Below are 18,418 nucleotides of genomic sequence, written 5' to 3'. Positions count from 1 at the left end.
CAGGTTGATATGTAGTCTGGACTCCAATGGAGACCAACGACCGCTGATGGTCAAGTCGTTGGCGTGGGCTCCCCACCCCGTGAGTGAGGCATCCGTGACTACTGTTATCTCCGGCCAGGGTTGCCAAAACTGCTCTCCTTTCAGAATGTTCTCCTGACAGGCCCACCACTGAAGGTCTCGAGCCACCCTGTCGGGAACCTGAAGAAGATCTGTCATTCTCCCTGAGAATTGTGACCACTGTGTTCTCAGTGCCCACTGGAAAGATCTCATTCTCAGGCGAGCCTCTGGCACTAGGAAAATGCAGGATGCCATGAGGCCTAGCAACCTCAAAAAGTCGAAGGCTGGGAGACGTTGGGCATTTTGAAACTTGGTGACCATCTGTAGAATATCTTGAGCCCTCACCTCTGGTGGCGAGGCTTTTCCCAGGGAAGTGTCCAGGATCGCTCCGATGAACTGGAGTCTCTGCGATGGTATCATTTGTGACTTCTTTAAATTGAGGGAGAAGCCCAGTCTGTGAAGGGAGTGGCAAACATGATCTAGCTGGATCTGAGCTTGTTCCGAAGATACAGCTCTGATCAACCAATCGTCCAGGTAGGGGTAGACTTGAATCCCTTCCCTCCTTAGACTTGCAGCCACTACCGACATTAACTTGGTGAAGACCCTCGGGCGGAGGTCAGCCCAAATGGCAGCACTCGAAATTGATAATGAGAGTTGCCAATTGCGAACCTCAGGTATTTCCTGTGTTTGAGATGGATTGGCACATGGAAATAAGCGTCCTCAAGGTCCAGAGATACCAACCAGTCCTGGAACTGAAGGGCCTGAAGGATCTGAGAAAGTTACCATCTTGAATTTGTCTTTCCTGAGGAATTTGTTCAGTTCTCGCAAGCCCAAGATGGGTCTCAGTCCTCCGTCTTTCTTTGGTATGAGAAAGTAAGGGGAGTACCAGCCCTTGTTCCTCTCCGCTACAGGTACCGGTTCTATGGCACCTTTCTCTAGGAGGTCTAAAATTTCCTGCAAGAGGAGCGGATCTGGAGCTTTTTGAGAGCTGATCCCCGGTGGATGACTCTGAGGTATGCGTAGGAGAGACAGGCAGTAACCTTGTGCAACTGCCTCCAATGCCCAAGCATCTGACGTGATAACCTGCCATTCCGCCAGATGTTGAGTTAACCTGCCTTCTACAGGTGTCTTGTGAGGGAATTCCTCAGAGTGGTTTTGGGGCGGCTGATGCAGATGGCGAAGGTAAAGAGGCACCTGCTGTTGCTGCGGCTTTTGAATATCTCCCCCGTCCACCTCGGGTAGTTCTTCTTTGTCCCCTTTGAGCTGGTCGTCCTCTACCTCTTCCGAATGCGGAGTAGAAGCGAAAGGACTTGCCTCTCGCAGAGGTTCCTGTGGGACGAAAAGGTGTCCGACGGATTGCAGCGCCTAGGGATTTTGCTGCTGCCTTTGATGTTTGCAGTTTTTCTAAACTGTCATCCGCCTTTTTCCCAAACAAAGAAGAGCCATCAAATGGCATGTTCAAGAGCCTGGCTTGCACATCTGGGGCAAAACCAGACTTTCTCAACCAAGCACATCTCCTGGTTGTTGTACTTGCCGCCATTGCTCTGCTGATACGGTCAGCCGAATCAATGCCCGTCTGGAGGGATTCGCACATAGCGTCTTTACCGTCCTGTATGATATTTAGGAACGCCTCCCTTTCTTCTCCCTCCGGGATGCAGTCAGCCGCTGTAGAAGCACACTCCCCAAGTGTATGGCTGAATCTAGCAAGAGTGCAAGTAGCATTAATAGATTTTAACGCCATGCTACATGCCGAAAAGACTCTTAGCCATAGCATCGTATTTTTTATCGTCCCTGTCCTGTGGGACGGTAGGGTAAGCAGTCTTGATGTCAGTAGAAGATGCTGCCTGTACCACCAGACTTTCTGGGGATGGGGGTTTGGACATAAACTCCAGGTCTGCAGAAGAAACCCTGTATTTAGTAGACAGTATTTTATTTACTGCCGGGACGACATCTGGGGTTTCCCAGTTCGTCATGATTTTTCTTTGAAGATCTTTATGAAAAGGTACTACAGGATCCTCCTGTGGACCTTTATCAAGAATATCCGTGAGGTCATCCTGTTGGAAAGCCTGTGAAGGTGTTGACCACCCCATAAATTCTGTGATCCTGGCCATTAAGGCTCTATAAGGGGTTTCAGCATGCTCCCCCGGGTCTGGCCTAGCAAACTCCACCTCTGGGGAAGTGTCTAAACCACTTGCCTCATGTAAGGAATCATGGCGTTCCTTTAATCTGCGTTCCTCTGAGGATAACTCCTCTTGAACTGGGGTTGCAGATCCCTGCAACTCTAATGTCTCTTCTTGGTCAGACAGTCCTCCCTCTTCCATAATTGAGGACATTGTTCTCAATTGGTCTGAACTCACAAAGGGTGTGAAACCCATCTCCAAGGCAGAGGGTGCCAAACTTGTTGTAATCGGCCTCAAAAACGTTGATGTCGTCGATGTCGAAGGCTTCGAACGTGGCGTCGAAAACAAAGGTGGAGGCCTCGAGGTCCTCGATAGAATCGGAATTCTGCTTGAGGATGTCGACAATCTCGACGACATTGTCATCGAAGACCTGGGAATAGCCACTGCGTGCGCCGCAACCGTGACTTTCCTTGGTGTCGACGCCGGTGTTGAGGATGGCGTCGAGTCGACAGACCCGTGTGTCGAAGGTCCCTTCGACAACGGCGTCGAAGACACCGACCTCGGCGTCGACGGAACCCTCGTTGACGGCGTCGACGGAACCTTCGAAGAAGGATTCGAGGTCTTTGCTTTACTCGAGGGTTCGTGACGCGCTCGAGAAGCTTCCTTCGCCGGGTGCTGCGACTCGCGGCGTTTTGGACCTTCGGGTCTTTTGACCAGAGCATCGCTCTCGGCAGTCTTCGAGGGGGTCGAGGCCACTTTCTCGAAGACGCTCATCATATTTTTTTGGAATTCCTCCCATTCAGCCCGGGAACTATGTTTCGTGGGGCAAGGGATTCTCTTAGGTGAAACAGAGAAAGAGGAGGACTAAGAAGGGGATCTTCGGCGTCTCCTTTTCGAGTGCTTCGATCTCTAGGAGTGATGGGACCCGCTTCGAGACCTGGAGCGCGAATGGTGACGAGGAGACGAATGTCTCGACTTCGTCGAGGAAGAAGCAGCTTTAGAAGTCTTACCTTTTTCCAGCTTCCCCCTACGCTCCTTCAGGGCCTTAGCTGTCATGGACATACAGTCCTCGCACTCTGAACAAACACCACAGACAGACCCTGTGAGGGTCCGTCAGCGACATCTTTTTTTCACAGTCTCGGCATTTTTTAAAGCCGGACCGAGGGGTCGTCGGTTCAGATGAGGAAGCCATCGAGTATGGATCGAATATCTCGAAAATGGAATAATTCTCTACAAAACTGGGGAACGATATTCCGAGGCACTGAGTAAGCGCGGAAAAACGGAACTGAGCAACGGACGCTGCGCGCGGCCTTTATAGGCAGGATGAGGTCGACGTCGATACGGCGGCTGTCGAGGGACATCGACTTGGCGGACGTCGATGCACAGCGCCCTCTAAAGAGAAAAAAATTCTGAGGCCAGCAAAGCTGGAAAGAGATATCTAAGATAAGGAATACGACGGAGGACACAATCCCTTCGAAATATATATACCCAGAAGGCACACAAGCAAATCTAAAATGCAGCAACTACTAATAACATACAATGTGAAAAGGAATCAATTTCAGAAACAATAATGCAGGGGAGTAACTTTTTATATGCTTTACATATCCAGCACACAGAGTGACGTCAATAAAGGTCAGTATCAACACTTATGGGATACATTGATCACCGTAATCGTATTTCTGATACTTGTATCTGCTTAGATTCACATGCTATGCATAGGCCGACATCTAGGGGAAGCTGCAGAGTATTACAGTTGTTTTTGAAACTCGAAAAGGGACGTCGACAGGGACTCCCTCACTTCCTGTCCCTGCCAGACATATTGGAGCCAGAGGCAGGCTTCACTTGTGAATCCCGCCAAAGGCAAAAAGAACAATGGGACCAAACCTGGTTCTGGGCACAGAGTAAATCTCACGAAGGACGTTTCTAACGAGAAATGGCAAAAAAAGACTGGGGCCATTTTGACAAAATGGGCACCCATGGGTGCCTTACTGCAGCTGCGCACGCAGTCTGCGGTAAAAACAGACAATGGTAGTAAAAAGTAAACCACTGCCACCAGCCATTAATTGTAGAAAGGGTAACAAACATGTTCCCGGAGAAACTAGACAAAGGGGATAATAAGTAACCCCTCCAGCACCCTATGTTTTGGGTCTAGAAAGTTACAAAATGTAAGTAAAGTCAATTTCACTTCACTGCTCTTGGAAACAGTAGTTTCACCAAGCGAAGTTATTTAAACCTTTGGAAAATCTAAGTGACTTCCCTGTGCCACTGCACTGAAGGTGCCGTGCGTCACAATGAAAAGATGATGCCTATGGAGTTTGTCAGACTCCAAAGTCAAAAGAAACAGTCCAAATCACATAAAAATACATGAGAGTGGGAAAAAGGTCTCACTCTCTCCAGGTTAGAAATGAAAAGTCCTAAAGTCCAGCAAAGAGAGCTGGGGGTCTCTAAGGTAGAGAGGAATTAGCACATTTTTGAGACTTCTCCCTAACGGCAGGCGTTGGGGACAGTGCTGTAAATTAAAGTCAGATTGCAAAAATTCTAGCACCTCCGTCAAGTCTTTAGAACATTTAGATTGTTCAGCTTGAATCGCATAAGTAGTCCATTCTAGTGCCACAAAGTTCCAGATCCGATAAAACCATTCAGTAACCCCCCCAGAGGATCCTTAGAATTCCACGTCTGTGCAATTGCCAATAGCGCAGCCAACTGCAGAACTACAAATACTGTACATTTTTGCTTTGAATTACAACGCATATTGGGATAAAAAAATCAGCAATAAGTTTGATTTCATGGAGCAAGGCTTCGATATTCAAAACAATTGTGGCATACAATTATCAATCACTGCCCAATAGCCCGCCAACACAAGTCAATGCCACCTAACATGCCCCCAGTCCCCAATCCCCCCACTAGTATTTCTCCCAAAACTCTATAATCTGAGAGATTGGAACACACAACCTTCAGTGGAATGCCAAAGGGATACCTAGTATCCCCCTTCTCTCTACTCCTGTGACTTTTTAGTCACATGGACAATGTCCTAGTTATGGCTGGTGGCAGTGGACGTGTTCTACCAACTATTGTGTAATTTTGATACTGCAGGCTATGTCCATAGCCTCAGTAGTGCACAAAAGGGGCACCCAAGTACCAACTTGGGGCCTCCCTTCTTTTTTTTGCCATTACTAGCATGGTTGTCCTTTGTTAGCACTTCTACCATCCTAGGAGGGTGAGGTCAATGCGTGCGTTGTGCCTTTGGCGGGAACCCTTGGGTATTCCTGCCTAGGCTCCAGAGCGTCTTAGCAGCCTGGAACTGGGGAGGAGTCTTAAACCCCCCCCCCCCCCCACTGTCCTTAGTCTGCCAGAGTGCCTGAATAGGACTAGCTTCACAGGGGTTCTAGCTGTCCTGAAACATACTGAGAGAGATTGAAGAGTGTTTGCTGCAACTGTATAAAAGGTGAGGCTTCTGGAGTGAAAACAAGTCGACCACTGGAAGCTGAAGTAACCGAAGAAGACGACCAGAGATGCCTGCAGGCTCTTTGCAACACTGAAGCGACCACTGCTGTTCGGACACCGTTTTCTGTGCGACAGAGGAACTCCTAAGAGGATGAATCCTTCCCTTTGACTGGCGGGAGCAACCAATTATTAGGAAGACATTTTCATTTCTGTGCCAATTCCATTTAACTTTAGAGAGCCACAACTCTCTTGCTGGACTCGGGACTTTGAAGATCTGGTTATCAATGGCGTAGGAGTAATAGTTCACACCGTGACTCCTGAGAATCTCCATCAAAGGCAGCAGATACAAGTTAAAAAGTAGGGCTGATAATGAAGACCCTTGAAAGCCACATCCCACCAAGATAGCGTCTGAAATATATCCCCCAAATTGAGCCCCCTGTTGTCGTTTAGCCAATAATTAACCAAACCTTGTTGCCATGTTCACCTTCACATTTTGTCCTCAGCTTTCCCTCCTCTTCTGTGCTCCCCAAAATGTTCCCTCTTTTCTGATCTCCCCTCTCTCGTCTCTCAACCTCTTCCTTCTTTCACCTCTTACTTCTACAACTCACTACAATAGACTGCAATTTCCACTACATCTGTGTGCAAAGACTCTTAAGATCAATACTTTCTTACTGCTGTGGTGCCCATTTATACACGCACTGGACCTGAGCATTTTAATTCAAAATGTTTTAGCTGCTTCTGTGTTGTGACCGGAGCTCCCAAATTATTAGCTGAGTGACAAACAAACTACAATTTCCTTAACTGTTTGGCATTGCGCATTAATCAAGCCGGCAGATCCACTTGCTGGTTAGTGAAGTTACAGCCAGCATCTTGTTTCCAGTCAGACAATCCCCCACAGAGCCAGGCAGATTTCCCAGCTGCAGTTTCCCCTGTTCCCTACCTTTGTCCCACCACCAGCCAGCCCTGACATCTGAAGGTGAGTGGAGTCTGGGTAATACCCATAAGCAATATGCAAAGTGCGATGCCCATGAGAACATCTTGTGTAATTTTGGAGGTTTGCAGATTCCCAGAATGCAGGTACATGAGTGGCATCTTTTGCCTGTGCCACAAGGTTCTTATGACATTTTGGGTAGTAGCAGGATTCCCAGTGGATCAAGGGTTGCTTATGAACTGGGCTAGAGATGGGTTGGGGAACCCTATATATTGCCTCTGGGTTCTAGATCATAGAGCCTGTGGCGATCTCAGCATTATTCCACTCCAATCATGTAGCCTCTATCACACAATACTGTCCCAGAATACAGGAAGAAAATAAAATGTTCATAATGACTTGTGTGTCAATTCACAATCAGTGACAACTCAGCTAGGTACCCAGGTGACAAAGTTCCCAAGACCAGGGAAATGCCCATTTTTGGAAACTACTATAACCGGATCTACAATACTAGAAACACATCTCACTAACCATGATGAAAAGAATGCACATTTTTGTAAGCGGTTTAACAACTTTCAGTATGTGCTGGTTAGCTTTACAGAGACTACGCAATTTACCAGTCATGCTAGAGGCCTCCTGGGGTGAAAAATTCAGTTTTCTTCTTGGCATGGTCTGTTAGAGCTATTTGTCAATAGCCGGAGGTCAGGTCAAACGTACTGAGGAACTTGGCATCTGACATCCTGTAACCCCTGCTTGCTTTTGACAGCGAGACTGTCACCAGTGAGAATATCATGCTGGCCCCAAGGGGCCAAGCCTGGTGTCACTCAAAACAGGGAGGCCTCCTCCTGTTGTTGCAGAGTCAAATCTGAAGAGAGTTTCACTCCTTCAATTGTCTCATCCGAGAGTTGTCCCCTGAGGAGATCGGTGAGGCTCACTCCCCTCCTCCTCTTGATTAGAGGCTAGAAGCAAAGCTCTTAATTCTGGTCTGGAAACCTAAGTCTTCAGACGGTTAGTGTGATGGACCCTAGGGGCGTCCTTGGGAATGCCCAAGTCCACTAAATAATTGACCTCTACAGGTTTACCCACAACCTTGAAGGGTCCAATCCAGGTGACCTGTAAGGCCCTCTGCCTTGTAATTACCATAACCAAAACAAGCTGTCTGGAGAAAACTCCACCATGTTGGGCTTCTGGTCATGCAAATGTTTGACCCGAGCCTGACCTGCTTTCAGGTTATCAGAAGCTTCTGTCATCATGAGTACCATCCTCTTCCTGAGGCCTAGCACATAGTCATTGACTCTCACTGGCTTGCGGGAAGGAGCATTCTCCAACCCTTCCTTGATCAGGGCTAAAGGGCCTCTAACCGAATGACCATAGAGCAGTTCAAAGGAACTGAACCCAACCCCTGCTTGAAGGACTTCTCTATAAGCAAAGAGAAGGCATGGCAGTAGAAGGTCCCACTTTCTTCTAAGGGGTTCTACTAAAGCACCCATCATGCTCTTCATAGTTCTATTAAACCTATCCACCAACCCATTGGTTTGGAGATGGTAGGCTGTTGAGAACTTGTAGGTATCTCCACAGTTTTTCCACATGGTCTGAATGTAGTGGGACATATAATTTGACCCCCTGTCTGAGATGACCTACCCTGGTAAGGATACCAAGGAGGGCCTTAGCCACTGCCCAAGCAACAACAGTTCCCATAGGTATTGCTTCAGGATTCCTGGTAGCATGGACTACCACAACCAATATAAAACGGTTGCCTGAAGAAGTTGGAGGGTCTATGGGACCAAGAATGTCAATCCCCAGTGTTAGGCAGAATTGCATGCAGTACCTTCTGGGACCACCATATACAATTAGGACTACAGGTGTAAGCAAAAACAACCTTTGGTATAAGTCTGTACTACACAGTTTGTGGTAGCGAGCTGAGCAGCCAGGCTCATCTCAAGAGGGAATGCGAGCAGTAAATGAAGTTACACAGAGGTCTTACAATCACATTGGTTCAAGTAGAAACTTGCACTCAAGGTTTCTTGGTAAAACACTAATACATTTATTACACAATCATTTCGAAAACATTCACTAGAAGGAGGTAACTTAATATAATACACAAATATACTTCAGCACAAAACCACTATGTTTCTGAACAAATTAAGCTCCCCTGAAATAGGAGCAAAATGACATTTCAGTCACTTTAAATGGGAAGGCAAAGGCACAAGTTAATAGAATAGATCACAAATACTTTCTTGGGCAGTGCAAATAGTTTCAGTTCACTAGAGGACTCGATTCAGTTCAACAGGCCTACGCCAAATTCAATGGACTAGTGTCTTAGATAGGAAAGAACAGTTCTTGTAGTAAACGGTAAAGTCTTTGCCAAAGTTCTCAGAAGTAGTTTGTACGAAAGAGAATCATTTGTTGGGTCACAAGCTGATTAGGCCTGCAAGTTGGGAAAGTTCTGCAAACTTTCATCGCGAGAGGTAAGTTCTTTCTATAGGGTTCGCAGCTGAAGACGTTGGTTCCTGGCAGTTCCTGCAGATCTCACAGTTCCAGAGCCTCATTTGTGGGGACAAGAGGAAGGACGTCGGAGGACTCCTGCACTCCATGGGATCGTCAGAAAACGCTGACAAAATGGAGTCACTTCAGTTCCAGTAGCTGTAATTCGAGCACACAAGCTGGTGTCCCTCTCCCTGGTTAATGTTAACCAGCTTCAAGAATGGCATCCAGGTGGCTTACGAGTTGATTGGTCCCACCAACTCAAAAGGAAGAAGTCGTCCTTGAAGGGGCTCCTCTGTCGAGATGAAGTTGGCAATTCGGACCTGCAGCAGGGCTTCACCGGGCAAACCAACGGTCCAGGAGTTGCAGCAGCCGTCCTCTTCAAGCTCGTCTTCGGTTCTTTCGTTCCAGTGGTCGACTCTGCCTTCCAAGTCCAGAGACTCGCCTTTTAAACAGTTTTCTCCCTTTCATTCCAGCCTAGCTGCCACTCACCCAGCAGGGGGCTGTCCTTGCCAGACCGTCAGCCAGCCAATCACGTCAGAATGCATTTGGGTCTCCTAGGAGACTAAGTGCAGGGAGTTCGAGCACCTCCCTCACTTCCTGCCCACCCCAGACACTCAGACGCCAGAGGCGGTCTTGAATCCTGAAGCCCGCCAAAGGTATACGGACAAAGGGACCAAGCCTAGTTTGGCGGGCAAAGAGAGAAACACTAGAAGGACCTTTAAAAAAGAAAATGGAGAAAAAAGAAGACTGGGACCATTTTAAACAAAGGGGCTTAAGGTGCCATCTTCAAAAACATGACTCCCGTGATTTTTAGCTACCTGTGTTCGTGGTCAGGAAAAATCAGTTCCTGCAGATCTCGCTGTTCATGAGCCTCAGTAGTGGGGACAAGAGGGAGGACGTCGGGGGACTCCTGCACTGCACAGGGAATGGTCACAAAGCTGGCAAACTGGCAATTCTTCGATTCCGGTTAGCTGTCTTCAAGCACACAAGCTGGTGTCCTCCTCTTTGGTTAATCCTAAACAGATCCGAGAATGGTGTCCAGGTGGCTTACGAGTTGTTTGGTCCCACCAACTCAAAGGAAGATGTCGTTCTTGAAGGGGCTTCTCGGTCGAGATGAACTTGCTGATTCGGACCTGCATCAGGGCTCCACAGGGCAAACCAACGGTCCAATAGTTGCAGCAGCCGTCCTCTTCCGGCTCGTCTTCGGTTCTTTCATTCCAGTGGTCGACTCTGCCTTCCAAGCCTGGAGACTTGCCTTTTAAACAGTTTTCTCCCATTCATTCCAGCCTAGCTGCCATTAACCCAGCAGGGTGGCTGTCCTTGCCTGACAGATAGCCAGCTAATCACGCCAGAGTGCATTTGGGTCTCCTAGGATACTAAGCACAGGGAGTTTTGGGTACCTCCCTCACTTCCTGCACACCCCAGACACTCGGGTGCCAGAGGCGGTCTTCAGTCCTGAAGCCAGACAAAGGCATAGGAACAAAGAGACCAGACCTAGTTTGGCACGCAGAGACAAACACTATAAGGACCTATCCAAAAAGAAAGGGCGAAAAAAGAAGACCGGAACCTGTTTTTACAGAGGGGGCTCAGACGCCACCTTGAAAAACATGGCTCCCGCGATTTAATGCTACCGTTGCTCGCGGTCGGGAAAAATCATGGTAGTTTGTTGTAAAACCACTGCCACCAGCCATTTCGATAGGAAAGGGTAGCATTTCACAGCTACATGAGTTTCTAGACACAGGGGATACTAGATAACCCCTCCAGCACTCTATTGTAAGATAGGGTGTGCTGGGTCTAGGAATTTAAAAAGACTAGTAAAGTCAATTTAACTTTATATTCTCTGGGAAACAGTAGTTTATCCCAGAGAGAGTATCTGAACCTGGGTACAGCCTAAAAGGCTTCCATGTGTCACTGCACTGAGAGTGCTGTGTGACACACATGAAACACATGAAAAGATGATGCCTATGGAGTTATCTAAAACCCCATAATCAAAGAACACAAGCATAAAATACATATCAAAATACATGAGAGTTTGGGAAAAAAAAGGCTCACACTCTCTCCAGGTAAAAACAATCAAGTCCTCAAAATCCAGCAAAGTTGCTGGGGATCTCTAAGGTGGAGGGAATTAGCACATTTATGAGAATTCTCCCTAACACCCACCCCCCTCAAAAGGGACTCCCACCACTGTGAGGGGCACTAAAAGTGCACATTCTTGGACTCACTATTGCCAGAACTCTGACAAGTGTACCAACTCTTACAGAACTTTTCTACATCAGCCCCCATCGTGGGCCAGTAGAAATGCAGAGATAGCCTCTTTGGTCCTCTTGAAACTCAAGTGGGCAGCCAGAGGGATCTCATGGGCTAACTTTAAGAACTTCTGCCTCACCTCCTGGAGGTACCACAAGTCTCCTGTAGTCCCCTGGGGTCGCCTCAGTAGATTCACTGTAGAGGAGAGCATCCTCCCAGTAAAGCCTATGCTTCCCTGGCTCTTGCCCTTCCAGCTGGGAAGCTGTCTGTTGGCGAAGTCCTTCTAGAGAGGGACACTCTGACCTCTGCTGAAGTCTGCCCTAGAGGGTCCACCTTCTGCAAGTAAAGTTTGCAGTTCAGGACAGTCGTTAGGATCAAGATCTCCAATGCAGGGCAGGTTTTCTTCCAACTCTGTCTCACCAGTAGCCGACTATCCTGAGTTTGGTTGGTCCTCTGACTCAGCCTCAGCTGAGGAAGGGGTGACTGGGGACTGTCCTCTCAGGGAAGTCATTGTCCTGTGAACAGGTTTAGGTGTCAAAATGTTCTTTAACCCGGAAACTTTAGATTTCTCTTTTGTCTCTTTCTTTTTTTCTGGGAATAGAAGGGTGGCCTTCCTTTGGACTGGGGGTAAGAGGAATCTCCTCAACCTTCCATTGAGAGCCTCCTAAGGTTGCCTCTCTGGCCAATCTTGTTTGCTCCTACTTCCTTTTACTGGGAGGCCTGGCGGTACTAGATACAATTCCAAGAGTTTTCAAATCAGGACTCTCCCAGGCACTTTATTCTGTACACTGACAGGTATTCTAAAAGTCATTATTGCACTGGATGAGAGCTGGCAGAATAAGAACAATTTGGATAGGACCTCCTGCAAGTTTAGCGGTACCTTTGGGTGCCTTAGCCACATCCTCAGGTTTGAAAAAACTTTCATCAACCACTGTAATGCTTGCCCCAGTGTCTCTAATGGCAGTGGTCTCCTGACCATTAACAAGTGCATTGTCCATATAATATTCTTTGGTGTTATCAGGTATGGAGTAGTACACATCTACATTATGTTGTTCCCACAGACCCAGGGACACTAAAGAAACACTGGCTTGGACTCCAATGGAGTCTTCAGCCGGTAATTGAAAGTTACCACTTGCCATATGACCGTCTCCCCCCGGGATGAAGGCTAAGGAGACTGGACCCCTGAAGGTTTACCCTTACACATGGTCAGTAGACCCATATACAAAACATTTCCCAAATGTTCTCTGGAATGGGGGGTTCTGCTGACCTCCCTCTGGTTTAGCACCAGAGGTTTCACTAGACTTACCAGGTTCCCCATGGAATTTAACCTTAGTATGTTTGTGGCCCTCTTTTGGGTGGTTGAAATTAGAATTCTCTTTTCCCTCTTTCTTGTGCTGCTTCCCCTCTTCCTTTGTGTGAGTTCCCCCAAATTCCTTGTGGCTATCCACAAGTCAGCAGCCTGTGGTAACATTTTGGGATCAATCTCTTTTGAGTCAGCCAAGTGCTGTCTCAGCTCAGAAGAGCAGGCATCAAAAATAGCTTCTAATAAAAAAAGATTACTCATTCCTTCAAAGGTGTTCACTCGGTAAAGCTTAACCCAACCATCTAAGTTCTTTAAACACTCACATATCCGGGCAACCGAAGGAGTACCAGAAGTCTTTTTGAGGTTCCTAAACCGCTTAAGGCACTGGGAAGGAATGTTCTCAAATCTTGATATTAATGCCAGCTTCACAGATACATAATCCTTTCTCTCAATGGCACCCAACTCCATTACAGCATCACAGCCATTCAGGGGGAGCCAAGGAATTAAATCATTCCCACTAATTACTTGAAGACCGAAGGTGTATTCAAACGTACCCAGCCAATCCAATGCATCAGGTTTAGGTTAATAAACACTCACTGCTTCTTTGGGCAGACAAGGCCTCTTGGGACTAGCAGACCTAGAGGACCCTGAAAGGGAAGCAGAATCAAGAAACATTCTTCTCATATCCACTTCATGTTGCATCTCCCTCTCTTCGAGTTTGATATCTTGATGTTTGGCTTCAGCTTGAGCATGCAATTTCTTGTATTTCAACTCTAATTTCAGTTTTTCAAGAGAAACATATTCTGGGCTTAACTGTGGACCTTGTGGGGTCCCAATGGAAATAGGCTGAGGCATAAGGGGAGGGTCCCTCTTCCTGGGACTCTTCCACCTCCTCCGACTCCTCTTGCAGATTGGTGTTCGACTCTAAACTGTCATCCTCATCATCATCATTTTCCACATTACATGGGATAGCAGGTGTTACAGGCAGACTACCCAAACTTTGGTGATTCAACAACCTGCCAATTAATCCACATTTCTTTCCTTTTACATGCAGACCCCTGGCTTTGCACATATCTTTCAGTTGATCTACTGTCAGAACAGTCAGGGCTGCCTCATTGAAGTCATCCATATTTGGCATGTTACAATTGCTTCACTTTTTGATGGAGCTTGGCCTTGTGGCTGGTTTAGTTGGGCACACATACAGCAAATAGTCAATGCAACCACTCTACCCAAATCCTCACCGCCTGCCACCAGTGTTAGGCAAGAATTGATGTAGTAACCCTGTGGGAACCTCTACCATCCTGGTCTTCATGTTATTAGGCAACCCACCAGCATTTAAAGCCACAAATACAAGTAGCCAAGTAACTCTTCTACTCAAGGTTTTAGTTAAAATAATTATTTATTTAACATCAGTTTTTAAATGAGCATTCTTTAAAAAGGACAATGTATGTAGCAATCAAATATACTTTATAAAATACTTTTCCAGAATTAACACCAAGCTAGTAGATATTCTTTACACACTTCCTACACCCTGATTTTTTTCTTAGTGATTTAGCAACTTTTAGTATGTGCTGGTTAGCTTTACAGAGACTATGCAACTTACCAGTCTGAGCATGAATCACAGAAATCTACAGCCATTCCCAGAGGGCAATCCTGGCAATGCCACCTAACACCTTGAATTGGCTCGGTTCCACAGTTATCACACTAGGGGAAAAAAATAAGTTAATTATTGGCTGGCAAAGTTACATTCTTAAGTATGCAATAATTATAATGAGATTTGTGGCAGCCTTTTCCAATTCATTTGAATGGGTTATGTACATATAACAAATCAAAAATAATGATCATAAAATTTTTGCCTAGTTTCATGCTGAATTTCTTCTGCTGATAAACACTGTGGTAGGATGTTTTATTATTAACCATTTTAACTACACAAGTTATTGATTTTGGACGAATGAAGAGCTAGCTCAACCCTTCCGGAATGCAAACCTTGTCAGGTTGCATACAGATAGATTTGAACATTTAATTTGCTGAGCTAGATTAGAGCTATCTTGTGACACTTCTTAAAGCCATTAGAACAAAACAACTTTCATCAGCATTTCAATGAGATTGCATAAAGCTCCCCTTTGCCAATTTTCGATTCTTGATAGATACTAAAGGAAGATGGAATTGTCAATTTCCAAAAGGTGAGCATGGGAGGGGTGCATGTTGTTAGGCAAGAATAAAATGTAGTAACCCTATGGGAGACTACACCAGCCTAGTCCTCCTGGTATTAGGTAACCCACCTATTGGTATAGGTCTGTACTACACAAGTTGGTAGTTTGACTGAGCAGCCAGACTTATCAAGAGGGATAAATGTGAGCTGTAGCATCGAAATCCACAAATACAAGTAACCAAATAATACACTCAAGGTTTTCTAGTAAAATAATTATATAATGGTCAGTTTTAAATGAGCATTCTTTAAAAAGTGCAATGTACAACAATAAAAATACACTTCAAAACACTTCTCAGAATCAAGGCAAAGCAAGTAGACACTCTTTAGAGATGCTTCATACACACTTCCTACACCCTGAGGTGACTTAGCTAACTAGGACAGTATCTGCATTTATATATCATTTTTGTACTTTGTAAAATTCTGAGGTTGGTTAACAAGAAAGGTTAAGGGAAGGAAAAAGGTTAACAGGTTTTCAGAGCATGTGAGCACTTTTTAAATCTCCCAATGAAGTTTAGATAAAAACCTTTACTAGCAATTATTAGTTAAAAACCAATATATCACCTATGAGGGACAGTAAGAATAAAGGTCAATGGGTTAGAAGAGTCTGCAGGGAGCCGGGACGACCAAAGTTAATTTGGGACAAAGTCTATGGAGATGAGGCACTTTTTAGATAGCAACAAAAGTCTTGCACAAAGTCAGATAGTTGTTGTAGAAAACCACTGTTGGGCCACAAGCTGTTAAACTTGTGAAAAGTTAGAGCTGAGAACAACTCTAGAAATCAGCTACAGCAAGTCTCAACTGAGAAAAGCAAGCTACCGCCAAAGAGTTAAGTACCCCTTAGTCAGAACAGTATCTTAGGTTAGAAGAAGAGGATGCAGCTGGCTTCTGTCTTGGTTGCAGTGTTGCAGATCCTGTGTTCCTGGGCCTCAGTTGTGGGGACAAGAGGGAGGACGTCTGGAGGACACCTGCACAGCAGTTCCTAGGTCGGCAGCAGGTACAGGCTCTTTTAAATTCAGCGGCATTTCCAGGTTTCAGCTACCAGAAAATCGCACCACCGCGGACACTGGATGGGCATCCTTCACTCCTCGAGTCCAGCACTCTGGTGAGGTGACTCGAGCTTTAGTTGTCTTGCTTTGGGAAGGTCCTCAGGATCTTCCTGGAGCTTCGGTCCGAGTTAAAGACGTTGCACTCAACTACTGATTTCTTGACACCTGGCACTCGGTTTCAAAGAAGTACAGCCAATTGGGGAAGGTCTTCCAGCAAAGTTGGTCTCTGGTTAAGTTGGTCCCACTAACCCAAGGGAAGAAGTCGTCCTCTCCAGAGCTTCTCTTGTCGATTCGGAAAAAGAGTTTCAGCACAGCAGCAGGGCTTCACCGGCCAGTTCAACGGTCCAGGAGGATAGAGCAAGCTTCTCTTCACGATTCCTTCGTCGGATGTTTCTTCCAGTGTGTTAGGGAAAATTCTGAAAAATGTACTAATTCCCTTCACCTTAGAGACCCCCAGCAACTTTGCTGGATTTTGAGGACCTGATTTCTTTAACCTAGAGAGAGTGACCCTTTTTCCTCACTCCCTCATGTATTTTAATGTGATTTTTCATACACTGTTTCTTTTGGTTATGGAGTCTGACAAACTCCATAGAGCTCATCTTTTCCATTGTGTCACACAGCACCTTCAGTGCAGTGACACACTGAAGTCTTTCAGATTTCCCACGGTTTAAATACCTTTTCTGGGACAAACTACTGTTTCCCAGAGCAGTAAAGTGAAACTGACTTTACTTACCATTGTAAACTTGCTAGACCCAGCACACCCTATCTTACAATAGAGTGCTGGAGGGGTTACTTAGTATCCCTCTGTGTCTAGCTGCTCATGTAACATTCTTATTTTACCCTTTCATCACAGAATGGCTGGTATCAGTGGTTTCATTTGAAGTACCATGGTTTGCATTTACCGCGGGCTGCGTTCGCAGCCAAAGTAAAGCAACCGCATGAGCCATCTCTGTCAAAATGGCGCCCGATCGTATTCTTTCGCCATTTCTTTGTGGAAAGGTTCTTCTAGAGATTTGCTCTGCACGCCAAACCAGGTTTGGTCTCTTTGTTCATTTGTGCCTTTGGTGGGATTCAGGAGTGAAGCCTGCCTCTGGCTCCAGAGTGTCTGGGGTAGGCAGGAAGTGAGTGAGGGGCCCGAAACTCCCTGCGCTAAGTCTCTTAGGAGACCCAAATGAACTGTGGTGATTGGCTGGCTGACTGTCCAGCAAGGACAGCCAACCTGCTGGGTGACTGACAGCTAGGCTGGAATGAATGGGAGAGAAATGAATAAAAGGCGAGTCTTTTGGCTTGGAAGGCAGAGTCGACCACTGGAGGAAGGAACCAAAGAACATCTTGAAGAGGGTACCGGCTGCAACTCCTGGACCACTGGTTTGCCCGGTGAAGCCCTGCTGCAATGCCGAAACGCCAAGTTCGCATTGACAGAGAAGCCCCTGAAAGGAAGACTTCTCCCTTTGAGTTGGTAGGACCAATCGACTCCAAAGTAAGCCACCTGGACACCCATCTCTGAGCTGGATGAATTTCCTCAGAGTTGCTGCAGGAAACTGTATAGCCAGGGAGAGGCACACCAGATTGTGTGCGTTAATTTTAAGCCCAGGAACAGTGAGATATGCAGAGCTGCACAGGAACAGAAGTCATCAGCTGCATCTTTTCTTCTTTACCAAGGTACTGTAAAACAAGTCTAAGAGAACTTACCTCTTACCCTAGAAGTGCCTGTAACTTCCACAACTCACAAATGTAATCTGCTTGTGGCCCCACATTTGGTTCTTCTTTTCATCAGACTCCAAAGAACCCGTGCAAAGTCTTTTCCCATTTACTTACCGGAAGTGCTTCATCCTATCCAAGACTTTTGACCATTGACTTTGGCTTAGCCTATTGAATTGAATGACTTCTAAGAATATCTAAAAGTACTTACCTGCTTAGGAATATTTGTGGCCTCTTTTTGTTTTAACAACCTTTGCCTTTTACCATTTTTTTTTTTAGAGTATTCTGAATGCCAACAGTAAGATATTAATGTCCCAGCACCCTTGCTACTGAAGTCACCTGTGGGTGTGGGTTGTGTCGTTGGGCCATCCCAAAAGGGTCTTGTCCGATTTAGAAACTCAAAGTGTACAGCACTGAAGTATATTTGTATGTTACAATTCTATTGCTCCCTTCTGAAGAAGGCTTTATAACTGACTGATAAATTAATAATTGTTTATGCAAGAAACCTTGAGTGTACGAATGTACTTGAATACCTGTAACTGTGAATCTTTGTGTAACTCCACTACAGCTTACATTTCCCCTCTTGAGATAAGCCTGGCTGCTCAACACGCTACCAAAACTGTAGTACAAGCTTATACCAAAGGTTGGATTGCCTATACCTGTAGTCATAGTTATAGGTAGTGTTCCCAGAGGGTACTGCATGCATACTTTGCCTAACAGCCACCAGCAATTAATTGTAGAAGGGGTAACAAAAATGTTACATGAGAAGATAGACAAAGGGGATACTAGGTAACCCCTCGAGCACCCTGTTGTAAGATAGTATATGCTGGGTCTATAAAGACAAAAATGTAAGCAAAGTCAATTTCACTTCAC

At 46.0% G+C, this 18,418-nt stretch overlaps 1 protein-coding gene across 6 annotated transcripts in view; it reads right to left on the bottom strand.

The window, feature by feature from the left end:
* ZZZ3 (zinc finger ZZ-type containing 3) overlaps nucleotides 1-18,418 on the bottom strand; it is a 707,971-nt gene that overhangs the window by 139,568 nt on the left and 549,985 nt on the right. For all 6 annotated transcript variants that reach the window (XM_069641671.1, XM_069641666.1, XM_069641669.1 and 3 more), the window contains exon 11: nucleotides 14,190-14,290. In XM_069641671.1, the coding sequence (XP_069497772.1) occupies nucleotides 14,190-14,290 (101 nt within the window). The remainder of the gene's footprint in view (nucleotides 1-14,189; nucleotides 14,291-18,418) is intronic.

Source organism: Ambystoma mexicanum, chromosome 1q (genome assembly GCF_040938575.1).
Source record: "Ambystoma mexicanum isolate Mex_15411 chromosome 1q, UKY_AmexF1_1, whole genome shotgun sequence".
Taxonomy (NCBI): domain Eukaryota; kingdom Metazoa; phylum Chordata; class Amphibia; order Caudata; family Ambystomatidae; genus Ambystoma; species Ambystoma mexicanum.
Note: the sequence above shows the minus strand (reverse complement) of the source record. Positions and strands in the feature narration are given on the sequence as shown.